The following is a 17,201-nucleotide window of genomic DNA, read 5'->3' as shown; positions in this document are numbered from 1 at the left end:
AATCTCATATCCCTAATTTATTCGTTCAGATTTAACACAGTAAAGTTTTATTTTGGTAAAATTATGGTAAGTGGAATAAATCAAATGATCTTCAATGAAGGAACAGTCTTTGGGTCATCTAGCTAACAGAATCTCTTTTAAAAGCCTTTTAAGTTAAAATACCATCCATATGCTTTGTGCTGTTTAATAACTGATACAAGTTATATAATGTGCTAGACTTTATGTTATAGACACGGTTTTTTTTTGCTTTGAAAACATTCTGCTTAAAAATCATAACTTTTTAATGTTTATTTTACTATAATAAAAATCCTTATTGCACAAAATAAAAACCTCACTTGACAGATGTTCTCTATAATCCTGATTCCCGTATTGCTCTGCATTTGGCCTGCGTTCCATCTTTCCTTTCCCTCATGAACCCCACCAACAAGCAAACTTCCCTTTATGTTAACAACTGCATATTTACCTGAGCCGAGGCCTTCACTGCAGACCCACAGCTAGATGCTCAGTCTTCTCTCAGTTCCCACCTTCAGCAATTTCAGTATCCACACAGGCAGTTACAACTTGGTCAGTACCTGAACTCCTCAGTTCCAGCGACCCTTTATTGACTGCCTTAGCTAGGCATTTAATTTTTAGGTCATACCACGGCCCTTACTTTGAGCTGGAGCCAAGTAACCAAAGGTGCTGATCTCCCTGGCAAAATCCACTGTTCAAACTTGTTAGTTTAGCTATAGTAACTAGTACTACACCCTGGTAATCTCATGTCAGCTACTGTCGTAAGGTTCTAGCTGGTCTTCCCCTTCTCTCTTCTGCAGGTATTTTTGTCTGATGATTGTTCTAGAATGTATGTCTGATTATTACATCTTGATTAGAATTCTTCAAGGGTTTCCCATTACTGAGAAAATATAATCCAAAAATTAGCCTTTCACAGTCTGGTTCTGGATTTTACTAGTTATTCGTATTCTGATCTTACATGGCTTTCTTTGGCTAAACTGAAGTATCTGTAGTTCCCCAATTGTACCTCTGCATTTAGCGTAGGATAATACTGTTCTGACTTCTCTGTGCCGCTTTTCTTGACATTGGAACAGACTTAGGCACAGTGTGCTTGGTGCAAAACATGTATGCCTCCATCATAGCTCTTAATCACGGCGTGGTATCAGTTCACATTTGTGCTTATTTATTGTGAGAATGGGAATGGGAATGGATTTTTTTACCCATGTATCCCTAGCATATAGAAGAAGCCCCCAAATATTTGTTGATCTAATGAACAGTTTATACAAAGGAAATAAAACTAGTAAGAAAATTGTTTTACCTTCCTAGTAACCAAAGAAGTGTAGTCTTTATTATCAACTCTTTTCACTATTATAATATTAGAAAATCTTAACATATACCACTCAGGTTAATAGAGTTACAATAAAACTGCTGTTGGTGATATTTTTAATTGATCTAGTCATTTTGGAAAAATTGGACAGTATATAGTATCTAGAACTAAAAATTTATTTCAAGTGATTATAAAGACAAGATAAAGAATGAAAATTACACGTACATTATGATTGCACCTTGCACCTAAAATGCATAACAAGACTGAGGAACTACACATTATAGTGGTAGCAGTGATTTTATGATGTTGGAAATATGGACAGTTTTCTCACCTTTGAAAATGTTTTCTATAATGTGGTTGTATTTTGTGATTTAAGATGTATACAACTTATGCCAGTATTTGGATTTTTAGAAAATGTAATCCTGAATCAAAACTCTAATGTAAGAGAACACTTGAACAATTTTTGAGTAATTTTTTTTTTGTGTGTGTGTGTGTTACAAAAGACAAAAAGCCAGCGATTAATGGGGAGGGATTGGTAGTTAAAAGTTACTGTTGACATAGGTATGTGTGGCCAGCACAGAATGTTGATCATTTAAATATGGTTTCAAGATTTATCCATGCAGCAGTTCTTCATTTCCAAAATCTTTAAATCATAAATTTCCTGTTTTAAATGTAGTTTTTGTTTTGGTTTTAAGGTATCAATTTTTGGAAGAAGCTTTTCAAAACCAGAAAGGTGCGATTGAGAATCTACTGGCTAAGCTTCTTGAGAAGAAGAATTATGTTCATTTTGCAGCTACTCAGGTGCAGAATAGGTAAGTGTGTTGCCTTAAAACCATAATTTCATTTTAAGGTCTTAAACCCATTGGGTCCAGTTGAAATTTATTTTTCTTTTATATTAATATTAAGCATAGATAGAAAACTTTTTTTGGAGGGGTAAATGGCATAAATTTGAGTTTGGATTACATTTGTTAATTAAGTAAAATTTAGCTGACCAAAATTTTGAATAGTCTTTTAGGATACATCTTTGACTATTATAATTAATAAGACTCTAGTCTTTGTAAGCATTAGTGAAACATGGAAAAAGCAATTACTATATAGAGAGCTGAATTATAAAATTTTAACTGGAGACTGTGTGGAAGACACAGTATAGAGGAGAGAGCATGAAGAGTAGTGGACAAATTTATTTTCCCATCTCCAAAACAAGCATTAAAAACAGTACTTAGGAACATTATTATAAGATGAATATATAGCACAGTTTCTGGCACATTTTAGTTGTTTATCAATAACACCGTCAGAATTTAAGAATTCTATTTTGGTTCATTTCTAAATAAACTAAATTTATTGGTAAGGTGAGTGGGAGTAAGTTCCATAAGTGAGAAGATTAACAAGATTAGAACCCTTAATGTAGGAAGACAGGCACTTGGAACTGGCATAATTAAAACCTATGTATTCCTGCAGGAATGAATAGGATTGATAAGTGGTTATTCTTCAGATTCACAAATATGGAGATCTTTAGGTACTTTTATAATATTAAAATTAGTTAATTTACGAATATTTACCATGGCACATAGTAGATACTCAAAATATTAAATAGAATGAATGAATGGTACAGTATACATTAGAAAATAGTACACGATAAATAGACAGTAAGGTGGTAGAACTTTCATCTTAAGAGGTTGTAGATAATATGTAAATACGTGTAAATACACGCAAATTGCAGCTGGTTAGTTCTTATGGATATGTCCGGATGTGTTTTAGTTTATACTTCTGATATGTTTGTTGTGGGTGATATTGGAGAGGGTAACTGTCTTCTCATATCCTTTTCACAGAGAGGATAGTGAGTTGATTCGTATGGCAGCCTCATATTTTTGTATAAGTTTTATACGTATTTTTGTATATTTTATATGTATATTCCTGAATCTGTAGAGAAGTAGAACCAGGCGGTTTATGTTTTTATAAGATTGCGAAGGGTTGGGGAGGTGGATGATTTCATCTTCAGAAAGCTTTAAAAAAAAAGTATTAAAATCTCTAATTGTTCTTCCCCTTTTAGACACATTCTTTGATGACCTATCTCCATCTTTTAATTAATGTACATTGATTATTTTCTTCCTTCACATTTGAACATACAGTAGACACGCTTACATCCAATGAGTGTCTGACTGGCTGTTTTCTGCTTTCAGCAAACTTAATGATTTCAGTATTTCAAAATCATTTTAAGTTTGAGTCCCATATTTCATACCAGTAGTAATCAGCACTCGCATTTTCTTAAACTGTCTTCCACTCACTCTAAGAAGATAAGGACAGAACTGAATTAAATTTTCAAATCAGTGCCCAAACAAGCACTGATATACAAAGAAGGGAAAACTATATTATTACAACTGAGTGTATTAAAGTTTTTCAAATTTGAATTTGGCAAGTGAAAGTCAATTTAGGGGTTGACAGTATGGGTTATAGTTTGTACAGGAGTCAAGTGTGTAAAAATTGAACGGTTTCTTCTTATGGTTGTTTAACACTTTATTTATTTATATTGGTGGGGTTTCCCACTTTCTATTTTGTAAATAGCAAGATATCAGCTATTTTATATTTGCAACCAAAACTTTCATAACCACAATGGGAGCTTACTCCTATTTCTGAAGCATCTAACAGCTATTGTAAACAATAGATTAAAATATTTTATGCCCTTAACTGTGTATAGCAGGAAACCATTTTGAGAAAAACCTATGAAAAGGGTGTAACAACCCACATTTGAAGTGGTTAAGTTGTAAGTGAAAATAGATGCTTCTGAGCTTAATCCCTACTATTTCAAAAGATAGTCATTGATTATAGCAATTTTTTTGCACATTGTTCTTGCATTAAGATTAAATAGAACCAATGTGCCAGATTTGATACTAACCAGCAATCATTGATGTCAGATGTTTGTATGTCACATGTCATAGGAACTAAAGGAGATTGCCATCTAGATTAATAAGCTGGCATTTATTAACTTAATTCAAAATTACTAAATATTTAATCCATTCTTTGTTTGTATACGTAACTTGTTTAGACCAAACTGAGTGGTCAGGTCTGCTGAAACGTAAGTTACATGTTTTGACAAAAGTTTAATTTTAATTACTTGGTAAGTACCCAGTTAGATGAATTTCTGTAACAGTTGATGATTCAGAGATGTAGGATAAGTTGATAACCTAATGATGCATTTCTCTTATTCAGGATAAAAGAAGTAAATGAGACTAACAAACGAGTAGAACAGGAAATTAAAGTGGCCATTTTCACCCTTATCAATGAGATTAATAAGAAAGGAAAATCTCTCTTACAGCAGCTAGAGGTACGGTTCAAAGCCAAAATCAAACAAAAACTGCTTCTCTTGCTCTTAGCTGTTTTTCATGTTTATTGAAAGCTCTTTTAAATTGGTTGGGTGTGGGAGGTATACGGAAGTAAATTTTTAAAAAATTTTCATGTGCTGTTGGAAAATACCTTTTTTTTAGTTACTTTGCACTACAATTGAATACTACTGATTTTAGCTGTATAAATTAGGAGATAGTGTTATCTTCTTATAAATGAAATAATTGCCACTAAAATGTGATGTAAATGAAGACAAAGCCAACCCACTACAATGTCCCTCATGGGTCCTCAATTTAACTTTTACATACAAATGTGCATTGGGAGTCTGCTTGAGTCATTTGTGTTTCACTTTATTTTAAAAATATTCCATAGTTTTGCTAAAAATGCTGCTCATGTTTTATAATTTATAGAATTTATAAATTTTAAATTTACTGATAGTTTTGTTGTACTGTCTTTGTTTTGCATATTTTGAGATTGATAAGTAGATATAAATGTCTAGCTGAGAATCCAGTCAGTTTGTAAAATCCAAATTAAGTTTCGATTAAAGACTCATTTCTACTCATCCCAAATTTTGATTGGTTCTCAAAATTTTGTACTCTTAAGTATGCTCTTAAGTATGTTATGGGGTTCTATTTTTTGCACCGTTGAATAGTAACAATTTAAATTATGTTAGTATTTGATTATTTAAGTTCATTACTATTAACATCAAATTTTCCACAGTAGATTTTTTTGGTTTCATTTCTTTGTAGAACACTGTAGAAATAATAGACACATAGTTACATACAAATGAAAAAAATAGGTCAGACGAGTGTTATTTGTGAATTTCATCTTTCCATTGAGACACAATTGTGAGATTAAAAGTACTCTAACACATATTGGTAAAATGGGAGGTCTCTTTGCTGTTGTACATCCAGCCAGTTGTAGTTAACCCTCAGATTCAAAAGGACCCTGTGAATAGAGACAGCACTGAGCAAGCAACGATTTTTGATACCTTTTAACTTATGTAAATATATTTACGTAAGTCTGAAGTAATAGTCTTAGTAATAGTCATTTCAAGAACTTTTGAATAAAAGTTGCCTCTTAATGCTGAAATATACATAAATACCTAATGGTAAATCTGCCATATACTCTTAACATGCTGATAATTTAAACAATAGATGTTTTCTCAGGTAGTATGTTCCTAAACTTTGTAAAACAGAGTTTTTCCTAAGCTTTAGAAGAGGGATAGTTTCCAGGGAAGTTATCAGACTTCTGTCGGTTGGATACTGTTATCCATTGATTTACATTGTAAAGTGAGCAACTTGTTTCCTTAGGAAAAACTTGTCCATTAAACCAAGTTGAGTCATTTTTGTGAAACAGTGGTTAAGAACGAAGTAGATAGGTTGTTTGTCGTGCTGAATGTCAAAGTACATAAGATATCAGCTACCTTTCTGAGAGTTTTAGTTCTCAGAAAGCAGTTATTTTTTCCTTTGTCGCATTTCCCCCAAGTTAGTCTTTCTTTCAGCCCTCACTTGCTTGTTTGTTTTTATGAACTTTTGTCATATCAAAAGGTTCCCTGACCTCTACTCTGAGAGCTCTGTAATTCATCTTCTCATTTTGTCTTAAATATTTAAAAGAAGAGATTTCAGCGTCAGCCTCATGCCATACCAGTAGGTGGCATTGGTAACAGAAAGTTTTCTTTGGCCTGAAATGTGTGTGGAGTTAAGAAATAAAATTGTTTCTAAAGGTCAGCTCACTTTGCCATAGACTCTGTAGATAATTCAATTAGCCTCATAGAAAAACACTATCTTTAACAAAAACATTTTGTCTTTCGAAGGAAGAGACAAGACTTAATATTAATTTCTCTATGTGGAATGTCCTTTTTAGCCTGGAAAACTAAGTTTTAGTTCCACTTTTGTTAATGACTTTTCCTGTGATCATAGGCTCATTGAATAATGAGGAATTTGTTAACTTACCCCCTTTTTAAAAAGAAGTGTAGGTATTGTTGTGTTCAGTTGCAATAGAAATTATGAGTTGATTTTTTTTTAAATCTGGAATTCTTCACTGAACCTCTTGTTCTGTTTCAGAATGTCACAAAAGAAAGACAGATGAAGTTACTACAGCAGCAGAATGACATCACAGGGCTTTCCAGGCAGGTGAAGCATGTTATGAACTTTACAAACTGGGCAATTGCCAGTGGCAGCAGCACAGCACTCCTGTACAGCAAGCGACTGGTGAGACATCGTATCTGTCTTTTTCCTTAAATGGACTTTATTATCTACATTCAGTGAGCTGCACCTCTTTAAAGTGTAGAGTTTGAATTTTGGCAAATGTGATCACCACCACACCACGATACAGAAATTTCCATCACCCATAAAAGTTTCCTTGTCCCCCTCTCCCCTGGCCCTAGGTGACCATTAATCTGATTTATGTCTTTTGTAGAACTTCATGTAAATGAAATCATACAGAATTTACTGTTTTGAAGATATCTAGTATAATGCAGCGTATCATCAGAAAGGGCAGAAATTCAACCATATGCCTTTGATTGCTGATATAAATAGTCTTTTAAGCACTGCTGTTGTCTCATTTGAGATGGACACTGTGGGGCTACATGAGCGGTTATGTCTTTATCGTGTATGTTTTCTCAAGTGATATTTAATTTTAAGACTAATGTGAATTTTTTCCCTTTAAGATTACTTTTCAATTGCGCCATATTTTGAAAGCACGGTGTGATCCTGTCCCTGCTGCTAATGGAGCAATACGTTTCCATTGTGATCCCACCTTCTGGGCAAAGAATGTAGTCAATTTAGGTGAGAAATAATTAGTTTTATGAATATAACTTGGAACATGGAAGGAGGAGAAAGCATCTAAAGCAAATTTTAGATACCTAAAGTTTTTAACTTCACTCTAATATGTAAACTTCTTAGAAAATATGTTCTTCACCAGAAACTCAGTTGAACTGTGTTCAGTACATCTTTCAGAGTGTTGCGAGTCTCCTCTGTAGTTTTTAAAAATGTGTATCATTTTTAACATTTTCCCCACATCTTTAAAATTTACATTGACTGTTTCATATTGAAAACTTAACCAACGGGTCTTCATTCTCTGGAAGAAGAATTTCTTAGGTACTTAGTAGTTTGTATATTAATTGTACCAAGTTGTCCTCTAGAGGAGAACCTCATGTCCTGAGCAATGTTTGAAAGAGTAGCTCTTTTCACGTGGAAGAAAAATGGACTTTGCTTTTGTTAACTCCACAGTGTGGACCTGCGGACCATAGGTGAAAGTTACAGGAGACAGATGGCTCCATTTGAAACAAAACAAAACTCAAAAAGCTTTCCCAACAATTAGAACTGTGTACAGATTGAGTAAACTTACTTTTAAAATAGTCAAGTCCTCACCATTGGAAGCTTTAAAAGCAGAGGTGGATGGCTCTTCTGTAAAAAAGTAATCTTGGTATATATTCACATGTGGCTATAGCCTTCCATCAGGCATCAGCATACTTTTTGTGTGGCATGGTAACTAAGTTTGGGTTTTACATTTTAAAGGCTTATAAAAGCAAATAAAAAACAGACTATATGGCAGATCTTATGTAGCCTGAAAAACCTGAAATATCTGGCATGTTAGAGGAAAGGTTGGCCAACTCTACCTTAGATCAAGCCTTCCTAAAATTTGCCTATTTTTAGAAAGCAGTCAGCTCTGTGAGGAGTAAGGAAAATTGTCATTTCTAAGGACATAAGTGGTTTACAACATGCAACATTTCCCAGTTTTGCAGCAGTGTACTCTGCCCTGTGCATTTTGGCGATTCACAGGCAGGTGGAATCAGCAGGAGTGGTCTTGAGCATCCTTCAGTCTTGTTAGAGGAGGATTGGTTTAGCCTGACTAGATGGGCCTCCTCTAGTAACATCTCTTTCAGCTCTTTATTTTTCTGTACAGCTATGTAAATAAAAAAGGGGGGCAGATAGTATATTCTGAATAATCAGAAGTCAATTTTTTGGCACTAGGTTATATTAGGTTTCCAATTTTCAATGTTAAATCTGGCTCCCATCCCTGCCGTACTGTCGGGACTTTGGAGGGCTGAGAGTTGTCAGAGTAAAGAGGAAAAGATGATTAATCCACACAGTAGACGATTTAGACAATTTTAAGCAAATTATTCTCATTTTTTCATTCTTCAGGTAATCTAGTAATAGAGAGTAAACCAGCGCCTGGTTACACTCCTAATGTTGTAGTCGGGCAAGTTCCTCCAGGGACAAACCACATTAGTAAAACCCCCGGACAGATTAACCTCGCGCAGCTGCGGCTCCAGCACATGCAGCAGCAAGTGTACGCGCAGAAGCACCAGCAGTTACAGCAGATGCGGATGCAGCAGCCCCCGGCTCCCGTGCCGACAACAACCACCACAACACAGCAGCACCCACGGCAAGCCGCCCCTCAGATGTTACAACAGCAGGTGAGGGTTACCTCACTGCATTATTGGTGCAGGTTGTGGAGACCTCAAGGCTGCACTGTGTCCTATGTAGATGCGTTGCACATTTCATGGTTACTGGCAGGGACAGAGCTCAAAGGTCAGATTTAAATGTTTGCTCTGGTTATGGCAGGGATGTTGGGGAAGTGTGAAGAGGACAGTAAGTAAATACTTACCCTGGGAAACAAAACTCACTCACTAGTACTGTGGAGGCACACAAGTTTACATCCCTCTACACCAGAGCTTTTTTGTTTTCCACAAGTGGTTTTGACTAGAGCGCCAGATTATTTTTGCCTAATACCTGACATGTTCTTCAGGCATTTTGTTCAATTCATTCCCATCCTCTATCTCTTCTGCTCTCCCCTCCCCCAGCCACATCAGGACCGGTAATCTGGGCTTGGATAAGTTAGTGCTGTAAACATGCACGTATACTCAGAGAAGGGGATGGGGGCTACAGCTGAAGAAAATGACTTACACTGTTTACTTTATGCCCTTCCCTATCCTGACTGAGGCGTTTCTACCGTAACATTTTATAATTGAAAGATAAACTTATAAAAAATATGATTATATAAATGCAATTTCTGCCTTTTGTAGCCTCCAAGATTGATCAGTGTGCAAAGAAGCACCATGAACTGTGGAGCTTTCCAAGCCCATCAGATGAGATTGGCCCAGAACGCTGCCCGCATACCAGGGATACCCAGGCACAGCGGCCCTCAGTATTCCATGATGCAGCCACACCTCCAAAGACAAGTATGCCTAGAGTTAAACGTTTGTAAGAATCACACAATTTTAAAACTAAAAGACACCATTTTTTTTAACCTGTTGTGTGTGTGGGGGTGGTCATTGATACTTTGAGAATTTGATTAATGCTGTGTATCTTCTTGTCCCAGAAAAATACACATATACCCAAATTTTTGTATTGAGTTTTAAGAGCTTTTCAATGCCATTAAACCTAAAACCATTATCTACTATGAGTTGAGAACCCCTGATATAGTCCAACCAACTCATTTTACAAAGGAGATAATGCTAAAATCAAAATTAGAACCTCAGTTTCCTGAAATTGTTCTTTAGCTCTTTTAATGACATCTTTTAAAAAAAAAATTATTTTTATTGGGGAATATTGGGGAACAGTGTGTTTCTCCAGGGCCCATCAGCTCCAAGTCGTCCTTCAATCTAGTTGTGGAGGGCGCAGCTCAGCTCCAAGTCCATTTGCCGCTTTGAATCTTTAGTTGCAGGGGGCTCAGCCCACCATCCGGTGTGGGAATTGAACCAGCAATCTTCTTCTTGAGAGCTTGTGCTCTAACCATCTGAGCCATCCGGCCACCCCTCCGGAAGCTCAGCGGCAGCTGGTTGTCTTCAGTCTAGTTGTGGAGGGCGCAGCTCACTGGCCCATGTGGGAATCGAACTGGCAACCCTGTTGTTCAGAGCTCGCACTCTAACCAACTGAGCCATCCGGCCGCCCCTTAATGACATTTTGAACCTAATACATATAAAGGACTTTGAAAACAATAAAATTCTGGGGTTTTTTTTGTTGGTTTTAGACTCCTGTCTACTCATCATTGTTCTTTTTATGATATAGATATGCATACTCTTAAAAATCAGTGTATTTAGAGACGTGTTTTCTAATTACCTGAATACTAGATTATCTTGAAGACATGACTTTAAAATGAGAGTCTTTTACACAGGATTTCTACTTATACAATAATACAGTTCATTTTATAACAGAGTAGTATTTCTCAAAGCGTGTTTTAAAGACCATCAGAATGACTGGAGGGCCTTGTCAAGACCAGATTCTGAGCTCGTGCCCACTGAGTCAGAATTTCTAGGAGGAGAATACTCAGATGTCTGAACTTATACTGACTCTCTCAGACCATTCTGTATAGTAATGGTGACAAATGGTGTCCTGGAGCAGTAGTCCTTCAACTTGATGGCCCAGGTACCTCTGGACAGACTTTTGAAAAATAGGCCTGCTTTCACATTTGAAGATGAACATTTAAAAATCCCATTATAAGTTTAAATAGTTGCAAAGGGACATACTTTCTGGCATATTGTAAATATTGACATAAAGTAAAACCCTTACATTTTATTCTAGTAAATATATCCACTGGAGTTCCAAATACCATAGCAAACTCTTTTGAAAGTCAAAATTTTACACTGCCTTTTCTCCTGGGACTTGAATTTCTCTTCTCCCTCCTCTGTAGAATTTTATCGTAATACATGTATTTATGTTTGATAGAGTTGTATGTCAGTCTATTGCAATTTTTCTGCAGGAAAAATGTCTATTTTAATCTAAAAATTTTTCAGTTTCCAGTGATAAAATATATGTTTGTCTCTTATTGTTAGAGTTAGTTAGAATTCAACATCAGTTTTTATTACTAACTTACTTTTTTAGTTTTTGTTGTCATGTGATACTCGGGAAACTTGTTCACAGAAGTATGTATCTTGGAATTAAAAGAATTTCCCTGAGTTCTTTGAACTTTTTCTAGATTATCAAAACTGAATTTCACGATGAGCTATAAAAACTTTAAAAATTTTTCTTATCAGATGAGAGCTTCTTCAGTTCTTACTTATTTTCTGTTGATCATCCAGTATCAGTACCCAGTCAAAGATTTGTTACCTAGGTTTTGGAGCCAGGCACCTTCTCAACAACTTGACAGCTTTATTTCTAATTTGCACCTTTGCTGTCTCTCTTGGAGGTTTGGTTTTTGTTTGTTGTTTTTTTACCCTGGGGCAATGTGCTAGATAAGATTAGGAATGGATCAGAGGTTTGCTGTTTTTTGGGGAGAAGGGCAATTGCGAAAGAAGTAGTACAAAAAGAATCTGCAGACCACAGCACATTCTTAGGTAAATTAGGAAAAAGTACATATGAGGATTGAGGATCTGGGCATTAATTTCCTTAGGAGTGTTCATATACTCCTGCAGCCCTTAGTACATGATAAGCCTTCAAGTATTACTAGGGGGCCAGGTACACCTTTTGGAAGAGTACAGAAGCTACAGAATCAGACTAAGCAGCCATCTAAGAACACTGCCCTGATACCTTAGGACCCCCAAAGCAATTCTTGAATGTCTGAATTTTAAATTTTTGAACATTTCAAATGATGTGTATGTGTGAGAGTAATAATTTATTTCCCAAAGATTTTCATTTATAGTATCTTAAATGATCTTTATAACAGCTCTCACAGTGTGACAGGTATCCATTTTTATCCAACGTTATCCACATTTCTACATTACTGAAATTACACATTTTGCCTAATGTCACACCAAATTAGAGTCAGTCATATTTTTGTTTGTAGATTTGTTGTTCTTTCTACCATATTAATTGCACAATATACAATTACACAATTGATTACTTTTATTTTTTAAAAGACAGAAGCGTCAAAGAGGAATGTAGACCAGAACAATGGCCTTCCTGGTATGATGTCTGAAAACTTGGGCACTTCCAGATCATCTGTTTACATGCATCTTTGTTCTGAATAAGATCATATTATAACCAGGCTGACAGGTTGAAAATTATTGGCAAGTCAGTTTTTTCTTAAATACTACACAAAAATGAATAGAAAAATGAAAAGGCTAATTTGAATTATTCTTTTCCTGTATAAGTTTGAGAGGGCTTATTTCTTTGTTTCTCAGTTATAGGTATCAGACCCTTGTGTAACTTCCCTAAATTTAACATTGTTGTCAAAGTATATTCATATTAGGATATCTTGGCAAATTAAGTAATGATAACGTCTTCTTCCCTAACAGCACTCAAACCCAGGGCATGCTGGACCCTTTCCTGTTGTGTCTGCGCATAACAACACAATCAACCCAACCAGCCCTACTACAGCTACTATGGCCAGTGCAAATCGAGGTCCCACCAGCCCATCTGTTACAGCAATAGAGCTAATCCCCTCAGTCACTAATCCAGAAAACCTTCCGTCACTGCCAGATATTCCACCCATACAGGTTTGTATGTAGGTTGAATGAGAGATTTTAAAACCTCTTGTTAATTAGGGAATTGGAGTATGTATTTCTGGTTGTAGTTTTTAAATTTAGATGAAACTTTTTTTGAAATTTCCAAAGAGTAGAATATTATTTGAAATTCTAAAAGTTACATGTACTAAAACTAGCACTCGTTAAATTTATAAGATGTTAACTTTGCCTATGTTTCTACCACCTGCCAATAGGCAAACCTTGTGTTAGGTGAAGTGCTCCTGGTATGAGTGTGAATCGAGAGAGGAGACTCAGGACCAAAATGTGGTCATATCTTTGTCAATTTCTGTTAGGTCCAAAGGGATAGTCTTGTGCAAACAGGTCAGACTGAGAAAGGAAGAGGTTGGAAAGTCTAGGTATCAGTCACTTTGGGTATACTGAGAGGAAGTAATGCTGAGGAGTCGAAGATGGAATGTGAAGGGCCTCTGAGGCATCCTGTGCCTTTCACCTGGAACTTCTTACTGAAGAAAACCATCTTTTAGTGCCTTCTGAAATTTCATTCATTCATTTGAATCATAATGCATTTTGTTTATGCATGTAAATATAACCTTTGAAGGTTACACTGAGTCATGCAGCCTCATGAGCTACTGTGGGAGCAAGGAGCAGTGGAACTACTAAGACACTAGGACCCTTGACTGTCTCAGTGACCGCTGCTTTATATTTTATTGTATTTAATGGATTTCTAAGAATTAGTCTTAATGGATGTTTCTACAACTCCAAAATTGGTTCACAGTCAGCAACTCATTGTGAATCCTCTTAATCTGATTGCCTCCCTGGTATTAGGAGAGATCGTTTGTGGCTAAGCAAATGGTAGTTGTATTGGTGCTGCGAGTACTGGACGATATAGAATGGAAATTTTTGGAATATATCTGTAAAAAATAAAATTTCTAAGTTGTAAGCTTATCATTTACAAAGAACTTTCACAGGCACTATATCAGTTTAATGCTTGAATCATCTCCTATGATGTATGATATCCCTATTTTATGAATGAGAGTAAGAGGTTAGTGACTTTCTCAGTTGTCCAGAATTCAAAGCCCAGACTTCTGATTTTAGGTCAAGTTCTCTCCCCACTATTGTAGATACAGCAGGGAGATAGTTTGTAGGCCTGGGAAGGTATGGTGTTGAGAGTCTTTGGGCAACTGGAGAGGGCTGTATCGTGTAAAAGGAGTCATTCAAGTTGTATTAAGTACTTACTGTATGCTAACCTGCTTGGGCGTTAAGGATAAAAAGATAAACAAGACTTGGTTCCCATTCTTCAGAAACTTTCAAAGGGAGAAGGAAGGCTACTAATGTCAAACTTCACATAATTTGCTAGGGTCCCTCTGACCTTGGTTCAGTTCTTTCTCGCACAGACCAGATGGTGGAAGGGTAGGTGCCCCACGTCTTTGAAAAGGTGGGCATCATAAGGAAGTGGGCGCGCATTAGACTTTCCGTGTCATCTTGCCCTGAAGAGCTTGGAGATTAAGACAGGGAGCCCTGGAACGTGTCCCCTTAGAGTTTAATTTTTTTAAGTGGAGTAGGAAGAATAGACTCCATGCCTTCTCCTATGAACCTTCTCTTCCTTGCAGAAATTCTAACCTTATTTTTATTTACGGATTTATTAAAGTATCATCTACTTTAAAAAATTGAGATACAATTCACATACCATAAAATCCAACTTTTAAAAATGTGCAATCCCGTGGTTTTTAGTATATTTGCAAGGTTGTGCAACCAGCACCACTGTCTAACCCCAGAACATTTTCATCACCCCAAAGAAACTCTGGACCTATTAGCAGTCACTCCGTTTCCCTCTCTCGCAACCCCTGGAAAGGCCTGGTTCACTTTCTGTTTCTGTGGATTTGCAGATACTTGTATGACTGGCATTATACAATATGTGCTTTCTGTGCCTGGCTTCTTTCATGTAGCGTAATGTTTTCCAGATCCATGCATGTTGTAGCATTTATCAGTGCTTAATTCCTTTTTATGGCTGAATTTTCCACTGTATGGATGTACCACATTTGTTTGTCCATTCATCGGTTGATGGACGTTTGGGATTGCACTTTTTGGCTGTTAGGAATAATGCTGCTACGTGTGTGCAAGTTTTTACGTGAACATAGGTTATCAGTTCTCTATGGTGAATTTCAGGGTCATGTTGTGAGTGTGTTTTCATTTTTGAGGAACCACCAAACTGTTTTCCACGGTGGCTGCACTATTTCACATTCCACCAGCAGTGTATGGGGATTTTAGTTTCTCCACGTTCTCGCCAAATACTTGTTATTGTCACTTTAAAAGGAATTAGAGGTGGTTACCACAAAAGCACAACCACAATAAGTAGTAGTTAACCATATAAACCAAAAATAGAAAGGGACGCAAACCTATCTCTTGAAGAATCACTTTTTCTCCTATCCTGCAGTTGCCGTGGAATAGTAAAAGGAAATCTGGGGGAGGCTACACAGGGAGCAGACAAGGTAGTATTGACTGTGTAATGCAAACAGGACATGAATGCAGAGGCCATTTTGGATATTTGTTGATCTATCTTAATACTGATAATTAACAGCCATTCAGTATAAAGTAGGATTTGATTTCAATAGAATTCTCTCAACCTGAATTATTTTTTTATTTCGCTCTGTTGTCCGTCTTCAGCATAGTGATAACGCATGTTTGTAATTTTGACTGTGAGGGGATATATAATGAACCTGAATACTTTTTGGAAGAGATAAATGCACGTTAGATGTAGTATTCTTATGATTTATTTTATTAAAATTTTTATAAACAGTTTTTTGTATTTGGCATATTAGTAACTTAATTTGGATATCAGTTTTTATATCAGTACCATACTGTTTTGATAACTGTAGCTTTGTAATATATAGTTTGGTATCAGGGATCATGATACCTCCCCCTTTGTTCTTTCTCGACAGAATTTCTTTGGCTATTCCGGGTCTTTTGTGGTTGCATATAAATTTTAGTTCTAATCCCAGTTGATTTTGTATCCTGCAACTTTACTGATTTCACTTACTAGTTTTAAGAGTTTTTTTGGTGGAATCTTTAGGATCTTCTATATATGATATCATGTCATCTGCTAATAGTGACAATTTTACTTCTTCCTTTCCAAGTTGGATGCCTTTTATTTCTTTTTCTTGCCTAATTTCTATGGCTAGGTCTTCCAATACTATGTTGAATAAAAGTGGCAAGAGTGCTTATCCTTGTCTTTTTCCTGACCTTAGAGGAAAAGTTTTCAGCTTTTCACTGTTAAGTATGATGTTAGCTGTCGGCTTGTAACATATGGCCTTTATTATGCTGAGATACGTTGCCTCTATACCCACTTTGTTACTTTTTATTATAAATGAATGTTGAACCTGTTTACTTTTTAGGAGAATGTCCTCCCTTGCTTGTGATATGTTGTGGGCTGCTTCATTCTGATCAATTGTCTATCAGTCTAGTTCTACCTTGGTTTATACCTGTATAGTTTCTTCCAAAGTTTTAGCTTGGATGCCATCTTTTCCTGTTTTATAGTCATGAAAATCTGTGATTTTTGAGAGGAAAGGAGGACAAGCAGTAAATGTGTGTGTTCGGTTTTCTGTTGAATGAGAAGTAGATTTGCATAAAAAGTAAATTTTGCCTCTAGAAGCAGATTTGCATAAAAAGTAAAATTTGCATAAAAAGAAAATTAAAAGGCACAAGTGAGGGTACAAACAGACCAGTAAGCAAAAAGATTAGCAGTTGTTTCAGTAAGAATAACTTGACCGTCTCTTTCTTATGTAGAATAGTGTAAACTTTTACTTAAGGTAATTTTCATAATTAAATAGTATCTACTTACTATTTCTTACATAAATGTTTTCTCATTCCATCATCACAGTTCTCAGTGTAGGCAGATGTTTTAAAGATAGGAAACTGAAATTCAATTGGGAACCAGCCCAGAGTCACAAGGCCAGGTCCTCTGACTGCCTATAAATGAGAAAAGGGCTCAGTTCTCCTGCTGACAGCTCCTTTTTTGTGTGTGTGATAAGGGACCTATGCCTCAGGCTAAGGGCTTTCTGCCCAGTGTAAGAACTTTTCAAAGCTTTAAGGTTAGGTATTGCCATGATTAACTTTGTGTTTAGGTGAATGATTCTTTCAGGATTATTGAAATAAAGGGGGGAAGATGGGACAAGGCTG

General features: G+C 36.1%; 1 protein-coding gene and 1 long non-coding RNA gene across 3 annotated transcripts in view; one reads left to right on the top strand and one right to left on the bottom strand.

Moving 5' to 3' along the window:
- The window catches only part of TRIM33 (tripartite motif containing 33), a 107,929-nt gene that overhangs the window by 72,886 nt on the left and 17,842 nt on the right, over nucleotides 1–17,201 (top strand). For both annotated transcript variants that reach the window (XM_019730364.2, XM_019730363.2), the window contains exons 5-11: nucleotides 2,014–2,130; nucleotides 4,526–4,640; nucleotides 6,724–6,870; nucleotides 7,329–7,446; nucleotides 8,806–9,080; nucleotides 9,690–9,845; nucleotides 12,840–13,040. In XM_019730364.2, coding sequence (XP_019585923.1) covers nucleotides 2,014–2,130; nucleotides 4,526–4,640; nucleotides 6,724–6,870; nucleotides 7,329–7,446; nucleotides 8,806–9,080; nucleotides 9,690–9,845; nucleotides 12,840–13,040 — 1,129 coding nt within the window. The remainder of the gene's footprint in view (nucleotides 1–2,013; nucleotides 2,131–4,525; nucleotides 4,641–6,723; nucleotides 6,871–7,328; nucleotides 7,447–8,805; nucleotides 9,081–9,689; nucleotides 9,846–12,839; nucleotides 13,041–17,201) is intronic.
- On the bottom strand, nucleotides 5,387–9,290 carry LOC141568636 (uncharacterized). Its single transcript, XR_012491822.1, has 3 exons — nucleotides 9,092–9,290; nucleotides 6,613–6,714; nucleotides 5,387–5,605 (listed from the first exon to the last, which is right to left on the bottom strand). It is a non-coding gene; the product is annotated as an uncharacterized LOC141568636 (long non-coding RNA).

This window comes from Rhinolophus sinicus, linkage group LG14, assembly GCF_036562045.2.
Source record: "Rhinolophus sinicus isolate RSC01 linkage group LG14, ASM3656204v1, whole genome shotgun sequence".
Taxonomy (NCBI): Eukaryota; Metazoa; Chordata; class Mammalia; order Chiroptera; family Rhinolophidae; genus Rhinolophus; species Rhinolophus sinicus.
Note: the sequence above shows the minus strand (reverse complement) of the source record. Positions and strands in the feature narration are given on the sequence as shown.